The following is a 16416-nucleotide window of genomic DNA, read 5'->3' as shown; positions in this document are numbered from 1 at the left end:
ATCCAGTCCCCTCTTAAATTTAAGTAATAGTGGAGCTTTGGCAAAGTTCAGACATCTCTATGATATTACTAGCCGTTGCATTATGTTTCTATATATGCAGGGTTGCCTGATATACAGAAACAGCCGATGCATACGTGTCTACAGCACATAATTCTGATATGAAGAGATCAGCTGCAATCACTGTAAACTGTAATATGATGATAATTACAGCCAAAATAATTTCTATAAATTTCTTCAGTTTAAAAAATAAAAATTGCGAGTGGATTACTTTTTTTTAGGGACAGGTAGAATTAAGTGCCATATTTTTATGGACTATCTTGGAATTTGTGGCTGGTTGGCAACCCTGGTGCTAGTTATGCACCCAGCCTTTGGACCTCAGACTCATTTTATATAATATTTACATCTAATCTCTAACATCTATTTTTTAAGCTTTCTAGATGACTCCATACAATAATGATAAGGCGCATGCTTGGTAAAAAAAATACAGTTTAATTGCCTCTACAGTGAAGTGAATTGTTATTGGTGAAAGGGTTAATACTTGAGCCCTACATCAGTAATAGGCCCCTGTAGTAACCATGACAACTGTTATAAGGTCATAAACACATGTCATAAAGAAGATTCCATAAAAGAAGGGCGTGCTACCATGATCAGTGCCATTACTGATGCGCCTGAGGACGTTGAGCTTGACAACCCCACATAATGTGCCGACCTTGGTGAAATTTGGAGGTTCTAGCAGGGAAATGAGGTTGTCTGCTTTAGACGCCCCCAGGGTATAAGAAGGTAATAGAGGGGCTGTCCCCAGCACAGGATCCCCTTCTGTTACCCAGAAGGGAGAGACTCTCTACATAGAGCAGCTCTCCTTTGGGAGATCATGGACAGACCTATGACATTCATGGGTGCTGTGTTGGGAGGGGGAGAAGGGGGTATTTATCCTATAAGGGGTTATCCATAATGAACAACCCCCATAACTGAATGTCCAACTTCTCGAGTTGGAAGACCTGAATCTGTAAGGGAGAAATGGTACATCCAACGTGATAATCAGATCAACCAAATTTGTTCTAGAAGTCAATGTGGTGACAGCTATTGCAGCCAGATCTCTCCCACATCCAGTTTATCACATTTATAGTCTAAATTTGTTATGTCATTGTGTGAAAATCTGGCAAAATGTAAAAATTGTAAAACTCTGCTGTTAAATCTGTTGCTATATATCGGGACTAACTCTCTAAGCCCAAAGGAAGGGCAATCCTTGAGCCATGGTTCCCTAGAGGTTCCCTTCACAGGGGGTTATCCTCTCCCGAGTGCTGGAGGGAGACTTTTCGTGAGTCGGGGGTTGTGCTATTTTCGGTGTAATGTAAATTTAAATAAAATTGTGACAATTTGACCTAATTGCAATGCTTTGTGTATTTATTTTGTCTGATTCATTTTGCTTTGGAGTTGGGGTACTGTTATGAACTGGTGGTTTAGGAGCAACATGGGACGTGCTCTGGAGGAGGTGGTATCTGTACTGACCGCAGTTCCTGAGCTTAACACAACACTAGAAGTAGCCGTGGGATGTTCCTGTCACTCCCTAGACACCTCGTCACAGCCGGAGGACTAGCTACCCCTAAAGATAGAAACAGGAAAGCTATCTTGCCTCAGAGAAAATCCCCAAAGGATAGGACAGCCCCCCACAAATATTGACTGTGAGTGGAGAGGGAAATGACATACGCAGAATGACACCAGGATGTAGCAAAGAAGGCCAGTCTAGCTAGATAGATAGAACAGGACAGAATACTGTGCGGTCAGTATTAAAAACTAGAAAAATCCACCACAGAGTTTACAAAAATCTCCACACCTGACTAAAGGTGTGGAGGGTAAATCTGCTTCCCAGAGCTTCCAGCTTAACTGAATAAATCCATACTGACAAGCTGGACTAGAAAAAACATAGAAAGTGCAGAAAGATTAAGTCCACAACAAGTGGACTGCAAAAGAACAAAGCAAGGACTTATCTTTGCTGAACTGGTCAGAATATCAGGGAAATCCAAGCAGAGATGTGAATCCAACCAGGAACCATTGACAACTGGCACAGGCTGAAGGATAGAACCAGGCTAAATAGCCGAGCCAGAAAGACAATCAGTGGAAGCAGCTGCTGACTACTAAATCCAAGGAGCAGCAGTACCACTTAAAACCACCAGAGGGAGCCCAAGAGCAGAACTCACAAAAGTGCCACTTACAACCACCGGAGGGAGCCCAAGAGCGGAATTCACAACAGGGTACCTCACATATCACAAAGTCATGTGGCTGGATATCAGCTGGCCACACTGGTCTCTCACCTAGTCAGTAAGTACATTTTGCCCGAGGGTTTGCCCCTGCTCTGGTGATGATGATGATGGAGAAGAGGCGGCAAGCATTACAGAACAACTCCTGGACTTGTGCTCTCACCATTGTAATAAAGGATTTTATTACAGCAGTGTTATAAGCAGATTGCTCGGCTATTCCTGCAACTTCTGTTGACTTCAAAGGAGAGGACTGCAAACAAGATAGTCTATGGGAAAAGCAGCTACACAATATCTTCTTTATCCTGATAGGTGAGGGCAGGGTCATCCCTGCCACCAGATGGGAGCTGCAACCCCGTCCTAAGGAGCAACCTCAAAATCATTCTTACTTAAAGGGAACCTTTTATGTCCGATAACATTACAAACCTGCACATGTAGGGTAAATCTGCAGTTTAACTGCGTAATAAAGGTACCAAACTGTATTACAGTAAGTTCAGCATCCAGGAGAAAATGAAGTTTATTTATCCTGGGAGCCGCTGTCTTTCAGCCATTCAGGCATGCCATGAGAAATTACAGTCGCCACTCGCAGGACTGAGCAACGCCCATAAGCACACCCTGGCACTGACTGACAACCAGCTTTGCAATGCATCAATGCAGAGCGTGCTGTCAGTCAGTGCCAGCCCGGGCTCATAACCGTCACTCTCAGTCCTGTGAGCGGTGACTCATGTTATTTTAGCATCAAGTTTGTATTTTTCACAGAGGATAATAGAGTAAAATGGACCTCATAATATGTTACGCAATTTCTGCTAAATATGATGATGCCCCCATGTGTGATCAAAAACTATTGTTTGGGTACATGACATTTCGGAAAGGTACAGCGCTATTTGATTTTTGTAGGGTTAATTTAGCTGGAATAGATTGTGAATGCCATGTCACATTTTGCAGAGCCCCTGACATAAGCCAAAACAGCAGACCCCTCAAGGAATTAATCTAGCGGTGCATTGAGTATTTTTAACTTACAAGTCATTCACAAAACTTTCTAACATTTACATGTTAGAACAAAGAAAAAATATTTTTTTTTCCACTAAAATCCTTTGTTAGCCCCAAGTTTGTAATTTTCACAAGGGATAATAGGATAAAATGGACCCCCATCATTTGTTATGCAACTGCATTGATACTCCCAGGGCCGCAATGGGACTAAAATTCAGCCTTGGCATTTGAAGGTACACAGGCCCACTTGTCATATGGTGAATATGTAATATCTTTGTGCACTCGTAGGTTACAAGATGTGAAGTGAGGGTAACACGACTATCAGTGAGGGCGATACGCGTGGGGCTGCACTGGGCCTTGTCCTCTCCACCTGCTTTCCTGTGGATCTGCTTTTGGGTTGCTACCTCGCACTGGGTAATTTGGCCTCAGCATTTTCTGGGGTCTTTCATTATGTATTGCTGCATCTCCTCACCATATTCATGGTGACCTAGGGACTTATGTTGGAGTCCATTTGGCCACTGTTATTTGCTAGATAGTTTGGTGTATTTTTATCCCATGAGCCACGTAGGTGCAGTAGTTTTTTGCCATCTAGGTATTGGCTCGTTATATTGCCCAGTGTGTTACTATCATGGTTGCTAGGGGGCTTTATATTGCTAGCCTGAAGGACTGTTTTCTGGCTTGCTTCTATTAACCCCTTTTGCCTATAGCTGCACAGGCCTGCTTTCAGGTAGTCCTTATCACACTATTTTGTTGGGTATTCACTCTTATACTCAGATTTATATGATTGTGTATGGACAAGGCTCTTTGCTGTTTTTAATTATGTTTTATAATTGTGTGTTGTGTGTCAACAAAAATCCTGTTTTTTCATATATGATTTATTATCATGTCTCTTATTTTTGTGTATGTGGTGTGCATATTTGGAGTGATGCTTTTTCTCTCATTATTCATTTGATTTATCACTCACTTGCACCCCATACTATTTTGTGTACACCTTTGTAGTGCGCCTAGGGCTTTTTTGGTTACAGACTATATAACATACAGTCACATACGGCCCAGTATTACAGCTCAGACCTATTTATTGCTCTAAGGCCGGGGTCAAACAAGTGTATAACCCGGCTATGTGATAAAACATTGTAGCACTTGGCCCAGTGTTATTCTATGGGACAGCTCAGATCAGTGATCATTTTCTCATGCTGATTCAGCAATCACAGATATCCACTGAACTAATATTGATGACCTATAGGTATACCTTTGCTACTATAACTTTTATTTCTCTGAACACTTTGAATGCATTGCAATACACATGCCCTGGAAGATGTTAAGAACATTCTAGGCGACACTATCTATCTGACATACCCTTACTTGAGATCCCAGTGTCACTGCACTAGTCAATGAACCTTTAATAATATTTAGTATATATCTACCCCACTATTATATTTTCCCCTGATGAGGTCTATGCAAAAAGACTGAAACGCGTAGGGAATGTTTGGGGTTCACAACTACAGGGCCACACTTGTTAGGGCGGGAATTATGCATTAGGGGCACGACAGGGGATATTAGGGACTGAACTACTCTACCCATCCCCGTCCTCCCATGCTGACTTCTGAGGGTGATCTTCAGAGAAACGGGGAAAACCCCCCAATTTTTTATTACCTGCACTGATTTCGTAGTGAGCAATTTTTAATAGTCTGTGTCTTCTATATATTTTATTGGTGTTTGAAGCATGGTGCTTGACACAGGCAGGGCAAGGCAACACAGTGGCTCAGTGGATAGCACTGCAGCCTTGCAGCACTGGAGTCCTGGGTTCTAATCCCACCTTGGACAACATCTGCAAGGAGTTTGTATGTTCTCCCTGGGTTTCCTCCAGGTACTTCAGTTTCCTCCCACATTCCAAAGACATACTGATAGGGAATTTAGATTGTGAGCCCCATCAGGGACAGCGATGATAATGTTTGCAAACTGCAAAGCACTGCGGAATATGTTAGCGCTATATATTAAAAAATAATAATAATACATGTTGCGAATTTGAAACATGCACTGCAGGTCAATTTACACTACAAAAAAAAGCCCAGAGGGCAGGAGATTTTTTATAAATCTCGTCCACATTGCTGAACTGTAAGATGCTGTGTTTTTGATGCAACAAAACATGTAGCGTCAGAAGCTCACCAAAATCCCATCGTGGACACACAGCCTAAGGCTGGAGACACACGAGCGTATCACATCGGATGTGATGTGCTAATGACACTTGGCTCCAGCTCTGCTGCGAGCGTGATCCGAGTGTCAGTGCTCTGTGCTCCGAGCTCTCGCAAAAAAGAAACACACAGAAGCAGAGGAGACGGAGAAAGTAATTTCTCCATCTCCTCCATGGCCTGACTTGGCATATATTGGACTGCACTGGTAGGATATCCGAGTGCTGTGCGTTGTGTCACTCGCACCCATAGACTTGTATGGGTGTGAGTTAGCCAAGTCTTGCTGACAATCTTACATTTTTGTTTTACATTTTTCTTTTCCATAATTGACCAATAACTGTAATTTTTCTGTATAGAGTTGTTATTGTTATAACAGTTGGGTTATAGGGTTTCTCCTGCATCGTTTATTTCTACATTGGGAACTGAGTGGTGCTGATACCCTGTGGTAAAACCATACCCACCAAGACACGGCCATGATAGCTGCCATTCATGCATCTGTCCCATCAGATATCTGTACACTGTCTTCACCGCTGCTCGCCTCCCAATGCAGAAGTAAGCAGCGCTGAGCAAACCCTTTAAAGTGAATTTGACCGCTGTTACTTGCTCTGTGACCCATGAGCAGCACGTTTCTGGCACCGGCTGTATGATCTAAGGCAGGTATATTTGTTTCTGAAACGCTGCGGCGTCACAGAGAAAACATGTCTGACTTCTCCCCTCCTGCTGCCAATGACTGGTCTGTTCCTGTACATGCACGCAGGAAGAAACTTGTCCCTCAGTGGGAGCGGATGGGGGGAAGCCAGAAGGGACCCACCTGTGTGCCTAGTCACCCGTGTGGCCTCGATCCTTGGCAACTTTTAAAGTATGTTTTTCCCTGAAACGTCACAGTGTTTCAGAGTCAAACATACCTGGCTGGAATCATACAGCCAGTGCCTGATACATACGGCCCGTGGATCGAGCAGCATGCCTCGGCCATCAGATTTCCTTTAAGATCCCATAGGTGCCATCTATGTCCCATGTTTGACTATTATCCTTCTGCTTTTGAGGAGAACTACAACTCCCAGCATGTACAGCAGCTCCTATGGCATGCTGGGAGTTATAGCTCACCACAGGAGTGGTGATTTTCCTTTGAGATGCAATGGAAGAAGAGTGGACACAGCTTTTTTATTTCCTTAATTCTATCAAAGCTTGCCTCTTGGCTTCTTTGTTTCCTGGTACAACTCCGGGGCTTTCTGTGCTTCTGCTCTATGCACTCAGGGTAAGGGTATGTTTCCGCGTTAAAAATTTGTTCAGGATTTGCTGCGGACTGGACGCTGCGTATAGCCGCAGCGTCCAATAAGCAGCATCCAGATGTTACAGCATAGTGGAGTGGATTTTATGAAATCCTGTCTCCACTATGTGTGCAGGGCTGCATCTGGCGGCCCTGCGTAACCGGACATGTGGCGCATCTTTCCAGACTGCAGCATGTCTGTCTATTTATCTTGCGGAGACGCTCCGTCTCCGTAAGATAAATAACCCAGTCTATGAATACGATTCAGTGATTCCACATGTGATCAATAAACACATCCGGAATCCCCGCATGTAAAACAGGGGGCGGCACTTTGGACGGAGCGGGTATCTGTTGCATCCAAAGCGCAGAAATTACGCCCCGTGGAAACATACCCTTAGGTTATCAGCAGCTTCTAAATCCTTTCTGTCCCTGCCGCCGCGCTAAACAGGAGGGTGTGTGGTCTGATGTTCTGACTCCTGATCACAAGCTGCAGTAAGTGGCAGGGTCCGAGCAGAACAGAAGAGCACAACGCGCCTCTCCCCCTCCTCCTGCCGTGTTCTCTATGTTACCTCACTGCAGCTGGTGATCAGGACATAAGACCGCGGCTGCCAAATTCATCCTGTCTAGCGCAGTGGCAGTGATTTTAGAAGTGCAGCCCGATCGTGTGCACAAGGCAATCTGATGCTGCCTGGTGTGCTGGCTGCAGAAAATGGAACACCCGCTGACAGCTTGAAAGGGTCGACAGATCGAGCGGCCCACTACAAGGACCGACCATTCTGGCATTTGGATACTCCCCATATGTGGTCAAAAACTCATGTCATTTTTGGAAAGCAAATTTGGATATCATGATGCATTTGCAGAACCCCTGAGGTGCTAAAAAAGCAGAAACCCCACAAAAGTGACCCCAATTGGGAAACTAGACTCCATAAGGAATTCATTTTGGGGTGTGGTGAGTATTTTGGGCCATAAAAACAAAGTTTAGGTTTTTCTTCTAAAATGTTACTTTCCCATCAAAGTTTTAATTCACACAAGGGGAAATAGGAGAAAATAGACAATTTGTTATGCAATTTTTTCTAATGTGGTAATATCCCAATGTGGGGTTGAACTTACTCTACTGTATGAGCATATGACAGGGATCAGATGAGAAGCAGCGCTACTTGGCTTTTTAGAAAGCAGATTTTGTTTGAATAGATTATAGGTGCTCTTAGCAGAGCCCCCAAAGTTCCAGATCAGTAGAAACCCCCACAAGTGACTGCATGTTGGAAACTTCACTACTTAAGGAATTAATCTAGAAGTATAGTTAGTATTATGAACCCTCAGGTTCCTCACAGAATTTTATAACATTAGCAGGAAGGAGCACTATTTGGATTTTGGCATGTAGATTTTACTGGAATAGTTTGTGGGTTATATTTGCAGAGCCCCTTAGGCACCAGAATAGCAGAAAAAAACAAAGTGACCCTCTCAAATGAATTCCTTTATAGCTGATGTGAATATTTTGGACCACATGTGTTTTCAGTTTGTAACATCTACTCCGTGCTTTTTTTCTGAAGAATTATAAAAATGCCAACTTAGATCCCATAGACAGTGCCCAGCTTGTGCTTCTGGAGACACGCACTCCATAAATTGTTTAGTGGACTTTCAGTTTGTGGCTGGTTACTGTAGTTTAGGAAGACTCTGGGGCACAGAATTCGGCATTTTGATTTAGGAGATTACACTGAAATGTATTTGTGGGGGTGTTAAAGACATGTCGCTTTTCCAGAGCCTTTGTTCTCCCAGTAACGTGGGAACCTCCTGTATTTCCAGTGACAGACGAAGGACTTCAGTAGGTTCTTGCTTTTTGCAGAATAAGGGGTTTTATTGGTAACATTTTGGGGTACATAACATGTTTTGTTCGCTTTCAGTACAAGGCTGGATCACATTCTTGTGTTCTATGCTGAGTAGTTACGTTGGGATCGCCTCCACCCATCCTGGGTGTCAAAATGTTTTGGGTGCAGCAAGTTAATATCTTTTAAACTCTGTGTTGGCTGCTTGGAGGAGGGCTCAATCCATAATTATTGCTATGTAGAATGCAAGAAGGGGGTGCACCCCCTCCAAGCAGCCCCCCAGTAGCTACTGAGGTAATATAAGTGTTACATGTTAACATCCCATAACTCTGTTATGAAGAGATCAGCAGCATTCACTGTAAACTGTTATAAGGTGATAAGTACAGCCCAAATAATCTGTTTATTCAGTTTAAAAAAAAGTTAACGAACACCTTAAAAAAATATTACGCACAGGTAAAAAGTGCCCTATTTTTACGAACTATCCTGGAATTTTCGAACTGTTGCCAACCCTGCATATCTATCTATATAATCGTCTAAGGGTCACTTCCGTCTGTTTGTCTAACATGGAAATCCCGCGTTGCTGATTGGTCGCGGACGGCCGTGACCAATCAGCGACGGGAACAGTCCGGCCGCGAATTAGCCCCTCCCTACTCCCCTCCAGTCAGTGCCCCCTCCCTACTGCCCTCCAGTCAGTGCCCCCATAGCAGTTTAGAGTCCGTTAAATGGACTGCGTTACACCGCGGCATAACGCGGTGTAACGCAGTCCGTTAACGCTGCTATTAACCCTGTGTGATCAACTTTTTACTATTAATGCTGTCTATGCAGCATCAATAGTAAAAAGATCTAATGTAAAAATAATAAAAAAAAATAAAAAATCATTATATTCTCACCTTCCGTCGCCTTTCCGCTCCTCGCGACGCTCCGGTCCCAAGAATGCATTGCGGCAATGACCGGAGATGACGTAGCGGTCTCGCGAGACCGCTACATCATCACATGTTATTGCCGCAATGCATTCTTGGGACCGGAGCGTTGCGAGGAGCATCGCTAAACGCCTGGGCTGGATCCGAGGGCCGCCGGAAGGTGAGTATATAACTATTTTTTATTTTAATTCTTTTTTTTAACAGGGATATGGTGCCCACATTGCTATATACTATGTGGGCTGTATTAGATACTACGTGGGCTGCGTTATATACTGCGTGGCTGGGCAATATACTACGTGGCTGTGTTATATACTGCGTGGGCTGTGTTATATACTGCGTGGGCTGTGTTATATACTGCGTGGGCTGTGTTATATACTGCGTGGGCTGTGTTATATACTGCGTGGGCTGTGTTATATACTGCGTGGGCTGTGTTATATACTGCATGGGCTGTGTTATATACTACGTGGGCTGTGCTATATACGTGGGCTGTGCTATATACTACATGGGATGTGCTATATACTACGTGGGCTGTGCTATATACTACTATACATATTCTAGAATACTCGATGCGTTAGAATCGGGCCACCATCTAGTATGTAAGCTCCTCAATATGTTTCAATACAGGCATACATACTCCTTGGGCACTTGTTTTATACTTAGCCACTAGAGTACAATGTGCTTACTATTTGTTGTTTGGCTGTACGCAGAAGTCAAATATGTACGCTGAGAAGTTACACCACTACTCCAGCTACTATTCCCTGTAAGAAATAAAAACAAAATAAAACAAAAAGTAGTGAAAATTCTCAAACAAAATTTACATTGCGCACTTCAAAATATACAGTAAGTACAGTAAAATATATTGTTCTACATTGTTGTAATATAAGGGGTTGTGTCCCATGTTTTGTCTTCCGGAGTGCACAGCCCCACAGCCTACCAGCTGCCTGCTTGCCAGGATCCACAGCCTCCTGCCTTATAGACAGTTCAGACAAGGAACATGGTTGCATCGTTGGTCTGAACCAAGTGCTCTCCAATGCTACAAGCATCTTTGCCTATGCAGCAATGAGACAGCACAGTGACACCTGCGACACTAAAATAGGCCAAATCCAGTTATATATACCTTATACATACCTATATATTGGTGGTTAATACCAAATCTGGCAAATTATTAAATGCCATTCTGCACTTTATAAAAGTAGGCACCGTCATGTAATTTTGTGTCAAAATGGAATAAATAAAAAATGCATAAAAATAAAATTAATGGCAAAAGTACAAGAAAACAAAAAATACCACACCACACAGTCCAAACATACCACCTAAGCCTATGGCTACATTGTATATTTCTTTATAAATTGACAGAACTGGAAAGACCAAAAAAATGCTTTTTACGTATCCTGATGGTTCTGAGGTTGTTTTTTCATGACACATTGTTCTTTTCCGCAAATAGTAAATTTAGGTCAAAATTTTTTTCATTAAACAAAAAAAATGAAAATTTTCATAAATGTGGAAAAATGTTGTACCTCTCAATCTTTTAATGTGTGTGCCCCCTTAAAACAGTTAGTCAGACCACACAAATCTGTTAAATGTTGACATTACTCATAGGCTTCCTTAGGCTTCTTTCACACTTCAGTTGTTTGGCGTCAGTCTGCTCCGACATAGTGACGGATCGACGGATCCGTCAGAATTGTTGAGAAAACGGTTCTAACGGATCCGTTTTTTTGACGGATCCGTTACTTGGGGGATGTCTGGGAAAAGTATCTACTTTTTGGAGCATGCTCAATTGAAAAAGCGGATTGGGGCGACGGATCCGCCAAATGACAGTCGCGACAGATCCGTCGCCCATAGGCGGCCATTCTATGGAATGGCGGACGCGACGGATCCGTCGTGAACTGCCATTTCGGCGCAGACAAAAAAACGTTATAATGTCCGTCTATGTCTAGATGACGTCCGCCTAATCTTGACGGATCCGTCACATGGCGGATGGAACGGACGACCATCCGCCACAATCCGTCGCTAATGCATGTCTATGGGAAAATAACGGATCCGCCCAAAAAAAAATGGTGGATCCGCTATTTGACGAAAACGGCGGATTCAAACTGACGCCAAAAGACTGAAGTGTGAAAGAGGCCTTATGCATAATTTTTTATAAATCCATTTATGTTTTAGGACAATACAAAGCTTATAAGATTAGCAACAATTTTTCAAAATATTAAGGAACTACCATAAAAACTATTGACCCTTTATTATTGTATTCAATACTATCCCATTGCATGAGCGGTAATCCAGCAATAAACCCTTGCAAGCGGAAGCCGTGGGGGTCCCTTGAACATAATTACATTACATTAAAAACAAGCTAACTAACAGATAAAGAGTACAGAACGTAGGTGGGCCGGCATTTATTTTTTTGTTACCAAATTGTCACACAATGGATACTACACAGAAAAATAATATTATCTCTGATGTGTAATTACTCACAGTTACTGATGTTTGTTGTCACTGAAGATGAAAATGTACTACTATTAAAGACAGTATCACTTCCTGAAAACAATCAAAAGGTGAAATAATTTATACGAAGGAACAGAGCAGATTTACATTGTAACAAGTAAAAAAAAATCTATTCTGCATTAGGCTGATATGCAACTGTAGGTTGCTATGGGCTCAGTCTTTTATAAATGTCTTGCTGATGTGAAAAAGAGTGGTAATTCCCAGGCGCTGCCACATAGTGAAGAAAAGGGTGTACAGTAGGAAAAAAAATATTTCGTCAGCCACCAATTGTGCAAGTTCTCCCACTTTGTTTCCAGGTCAGGAATGGCTCAGTATTTGCTCAGGGTTTGACGCAGGTAAAGTTTGCACCAAATCTGCATCTGAGGTCACTGGCAGGTCACCTGCCTTTTTGTTGCGTTTTTTAGATGCGTTTTTGATGCGTTTTTTCATTGCATGCGTTTTTTTTGTCACTTGAAATAAAGCTAATTGAAAGTTTGCTTCTGGGAAGGAAGAAAAAAGTGATTTTCCGGTTTGCAGATATATTGGGATATGTTCCCACGATCAGTAAACGCTGCGGGTTGGATGCGGTGTACATCTGCAGCATCCAGCCCGCAGCACCCAGCTGTTACAGCATAGTCGATGGGATTTCAAGAAATCCCATGCCCACTATGTGTGCACCGATGCCCTCGGTTCACTGAAGAGACGGACATGCAGCACGTCTTTCCAGACCGCATGTCAATTTATGTAGTGGAAACACTCAGTCTCCGCTGGTAAATTGCCCACACACTTTCATTAGATGTCGTAAAACCGCAATATCTTCATAGTCACATGCGTATTAAGTGCGGTAACGCAGCTTACTACGCATGTGTACTAATTTACATAACAGGTGAATCTTGTGGCACAGCCGGACTTACTGTACATGACACAGAAAGTGGAGGAAAGCACAGAGAGAGGTCCCCTCCTTTTTAATAAATAAATATTATTTTTTAAAAAAATAGCGTTGGGTCCCCCTATATATGTTATCCAGCCAGAGTAAAGCAGACAGCTGCGGCCTGATATTTCAGACTGGTAAGGATCCAATATCCATGAACCTTACCAGACTGATAATACCAGGCCACAGCAGTCTGCTTACCTTGGATGGTTAGCAAAAAATAGTGGGCTCCCCTCCAAAAAAAACGGTGTGGGGTCCCCCTATTTTTGTTAACCAGCCAAGGAAAAAGCAGACAGCTGCAGCCTGGTATTCTCAGGCTGGCGAGGCCCATGAATTTTAGCCCTCACCAGCCTAAAAATAGCAGCCCGCAACCGCACCAATTGTGGCACTTTACCCAGCTCTTTCCACTTGCCCTGTAGCGGTGGCCAGTGGGGTAATATTTGTGGGGTTAATGTCACCTTTGTATTGTCTGGTGACATCAAGCCCAAGGCTTAGTAATGGAGAGGCATCTATAAGACACCTCTCCATTACTAATCCTATAGTTATAAGGTCAATAAAGACAAACCCAGAATAAAGTCCTTTAATAATCTTAATTCACTAATATACTTACTGCATTGCCTAATCCCTGACACCCTCGATCTCCTGCAAAAAAATAAAATAATAAACCAACATATAATACTCCCTGTCTGATGTAGTCCAATTACCAAGAGTCCCACAACGAGTCCAGCTCTGCTACATCTGGATGCCTTTGGCTGAACAAAGGCAATACGCCACTATCCAGCCTGACATCCAGAAACAGCAGAGCTTGTAGATAACTAGGTCTCTAGTGGTCACCTGCACTGCAGATCTCACAATCAGCTGATCAGCTAACTGTGAGAATTTTGCTAGTGACCGGAGATAACTCCGGCGGTCAAATGCACGGCAGTTCTCGCAGTCAGCTGATCTCAGTGAACTGCAGTATACGCAAACTTCTGGCTGAAACAAGGTAAGACATTATTTAAATTAGTTCACATGCGTAGTAAGCTGTGTTTCCGCACTTACTACGCATGTGACCATAAATATAATGCGGTTTTACAGCATCTAATGATAGTCTATGGGAAATTTATGCTGCGGAGACTGAGCGTCTCCGCCACACAAAAATAGACATGCTGCGGTCTGGAAAGACACGCCGAATGTCCGTTTATGCAAGGAGCCGCAAGCGTCTTTTAACGCATAGTGCATATGGGATTTCTTGCAATCCCATCCACTGTGATGTAACATCTGGACGCTGTGGGTTTGACGCTGTGGCTGTATGCAGCGTCAAACCCACAGCGTTTACTGACCGTGGGAACATACCCTCATTGACATCATAGGTAGACCACAACTATGAGAGTCAAAATTGAGAAAACAAATCCAGAAAATCGCCGTGTGATTTGGCAAGATTTATTTTTAAAATTATGGTGGAAAATAAGTATTTGGTTATTAACAAAAGTTCATCTCAATATTTTGTTATATACCCTTTGTTGGCAATGACAGAGATCAAACGTTTTCTGTAAGTCTTCACAAGGTTGGCACACACAGTTGGTGGTATGTTGGCCCATTCCTCCATGCAGATCTCCGCTAGAGCAGTGATGTTTTGGGCCTGTCGCTGGGCAACACGGACTTTCAACTCCCTCCAAAGGTTTTCTATGGGGTTGAGATCTAGAGACTGGCTAGGCCACTCCAGGACCTTCATTTGCTTCTTACGAAGCCACTCCTTCATTGCTCTGGTGGCGTGCTTGGAATCATTATCATGCTGAAAGACCATCCACGTTTCATCTTCAATGCCCTTGATGATGGAAGGAGGTTTGCACTCAAAATCTCACGATATATGGCCCCATTCATTCTTTCATGTACACAGATCAGTTTTCCAGGTCCCTTTGAAGATAAACAGCCCCAAAGCATGATGTTGCCACCCTCATGCTTCACAGTAGGTATGGTGTTCTTTGGATGCAACTCAGCATTCTGTCTCCTCCAAACACGACGAGTTTTGTTTCTACTTTGGTTTCATCACATCATATTATATTCTCCAAATACTCTTCTGGGTAATTCAAATGCTCTCTAGCAAACTTCAGATGGGCCCGGACATGTACTGGCTTAAGTAGGGGGACACGTCTGGCACTGCAGGATCTGAATCCATGGCAGCATAGTGTGTTACTGATGGTAGCCTTTGTTACAGTGGTCCCAGCTCTATGCAGGTCATTCACTAGGTGCATCCCCCCGTGTGGTTCTGGGATTTTTGCTCACCATTCTTGTGATCATTTTGACCCCATGGGCTGAGATCTTGTGTGGAGCTCCAGATCGAGGGAGATTATCAGTGGTTTTGTATGTCTTCCGCTTTCTTACTATTGGGCCCACAGTTGATTTCATCACACTAAGCTGCTTGTTAATTGTAGATTCAGTCTTCCCAGTCTGGTGCAAGGCTACAATTTTGTTTCTGGTGTCCTTCGACAGCTCTTTGGTCTTCACCATAGTGGAGTTTGGAGTGTGACTATTTGAGGTTGTGGACAGGTGTCTTTTATACTGATAACAAGTTCAAACAGGTGCCATTACTACAGGTAATGAGTGGAGGACAGAGGAGCCTCTTAAAGAAGAAGTTACAGGTCTGTGAGAGCCAGAAATCTTGCATGTTTTTAGGTGACCAAATACTTGTTTTCCACCATAATATGCAAAATAAATCTTGCCAGATCAGACAAGGTGATTTTCCATATTTGTTTTCTCAATATCTTTTCAATTGGGAGAATTGCATAATTGGTGGCTGACTAAATACTTTTTGTCCCCACTGTATGTTCTCTGGATCCTTATTCATTCATGCAACCGGTTTCAAAGTCAGGTTGCCTCCTTCATGGTGTTGCATCGCTATACCTGATGAAGGATTAATGTTATGCTATCAAAATGCCCCAAGTAACAAGCTGATTTTGAAAAGAGAGAGGGGCTGTGTCACTGGAAGTAACTAGATTTTAGTAGTACTATCCAGCTTTTAAATCCCTTCAGGCCACAGCCTGTTTTCACCTTGCTGACCAGGCCAAATGTTTCAGTTCTGACGAGTGTCACTTTATGTGGTAACTGTAGAATGCTTCTATATATCCCATTGATTCTGAGAATTTTTTTTTTGACACATTATACTTCGTGATAGTAGTACATTTTGGTCATTATTTGATTTTTTTATGAAAATATAGAAAATTTTTAAAATTTTGAAAATTCGCAATTTTTCATTTTGAATTTTGATGCCATCAAAACAAATAGACATACCGCACAAAATAATTAATAAAAAACATTTACCACATATCTCCTTTGTCAGCATAATTTTTGAGACAAATATTTTTGGTTGAGAAGTTAGAAGGGTTAAAATATTAGCAGTAATGTTTCATAATTCCAACAAAATGTACAAATCCTATTTTCTTTAGTGCTATTTGACTTTTCGAGCGTAGATGAGTATAGACTGTGAACGCCATGTTGCATTTGAACAGCCGCTAAGGTTCCAAAACAGCAGAAAACCCCCAAAAGTTACCCCATTTTGGAAACTATACTCCTCAAATATT

General features: G+C 42.7%; 1 protein-coding gene across 3 annotated transcripts in view; it reads right to left on the bottom strand.

The window, feature by feature from the left end:
- ADGRG2 (adhesion G protein-coupled receptor G2) overlaps positions 1-16416 on the bottom strand; it is a 225666-nt gene that overhangs the window by 88416 nt on the left and 120834 nt on the right. For all 3 annotated transcript variants that reach the window (XM_077294653.1, XM_077294652.1, XM_077294651.1), the window contains 2 exons: positions 11917-11979; positions 10128-10202 (listed from right to left, as the gene is read on the bottom strand). In XM_077294653.1, coding sequence (XP_077150768.1) covers positions 10128-10202; positions 11917-11979 — 138 coding nt within the window. The remainder of the gene's footprint in view (positions 1-10127; positions 10203-11916; positions 11980-16416) is intronic.

The sequence above is a fragment of the Ranitomeya variabilis genome, chromosome 3, assembly GCF_051348905.1.
Source record: "Ranitomeya variabilis isolate aRanVar5 chromosome 3, aRanVar5.hap1, whole genome shotgun sequence".
NCBI classification, from domain to species: Eukaryota; Metazoa; Chordata; class Amphibia; order Anura; family Dendrobatidae; genus Ranitomeya; species Ranitomeya variabilis.
The sequence above is the reverse complement of the archived record's forward strand: the minus strand, read 5'-3'. Positions and strand labels throughout refer to the sequence as shown.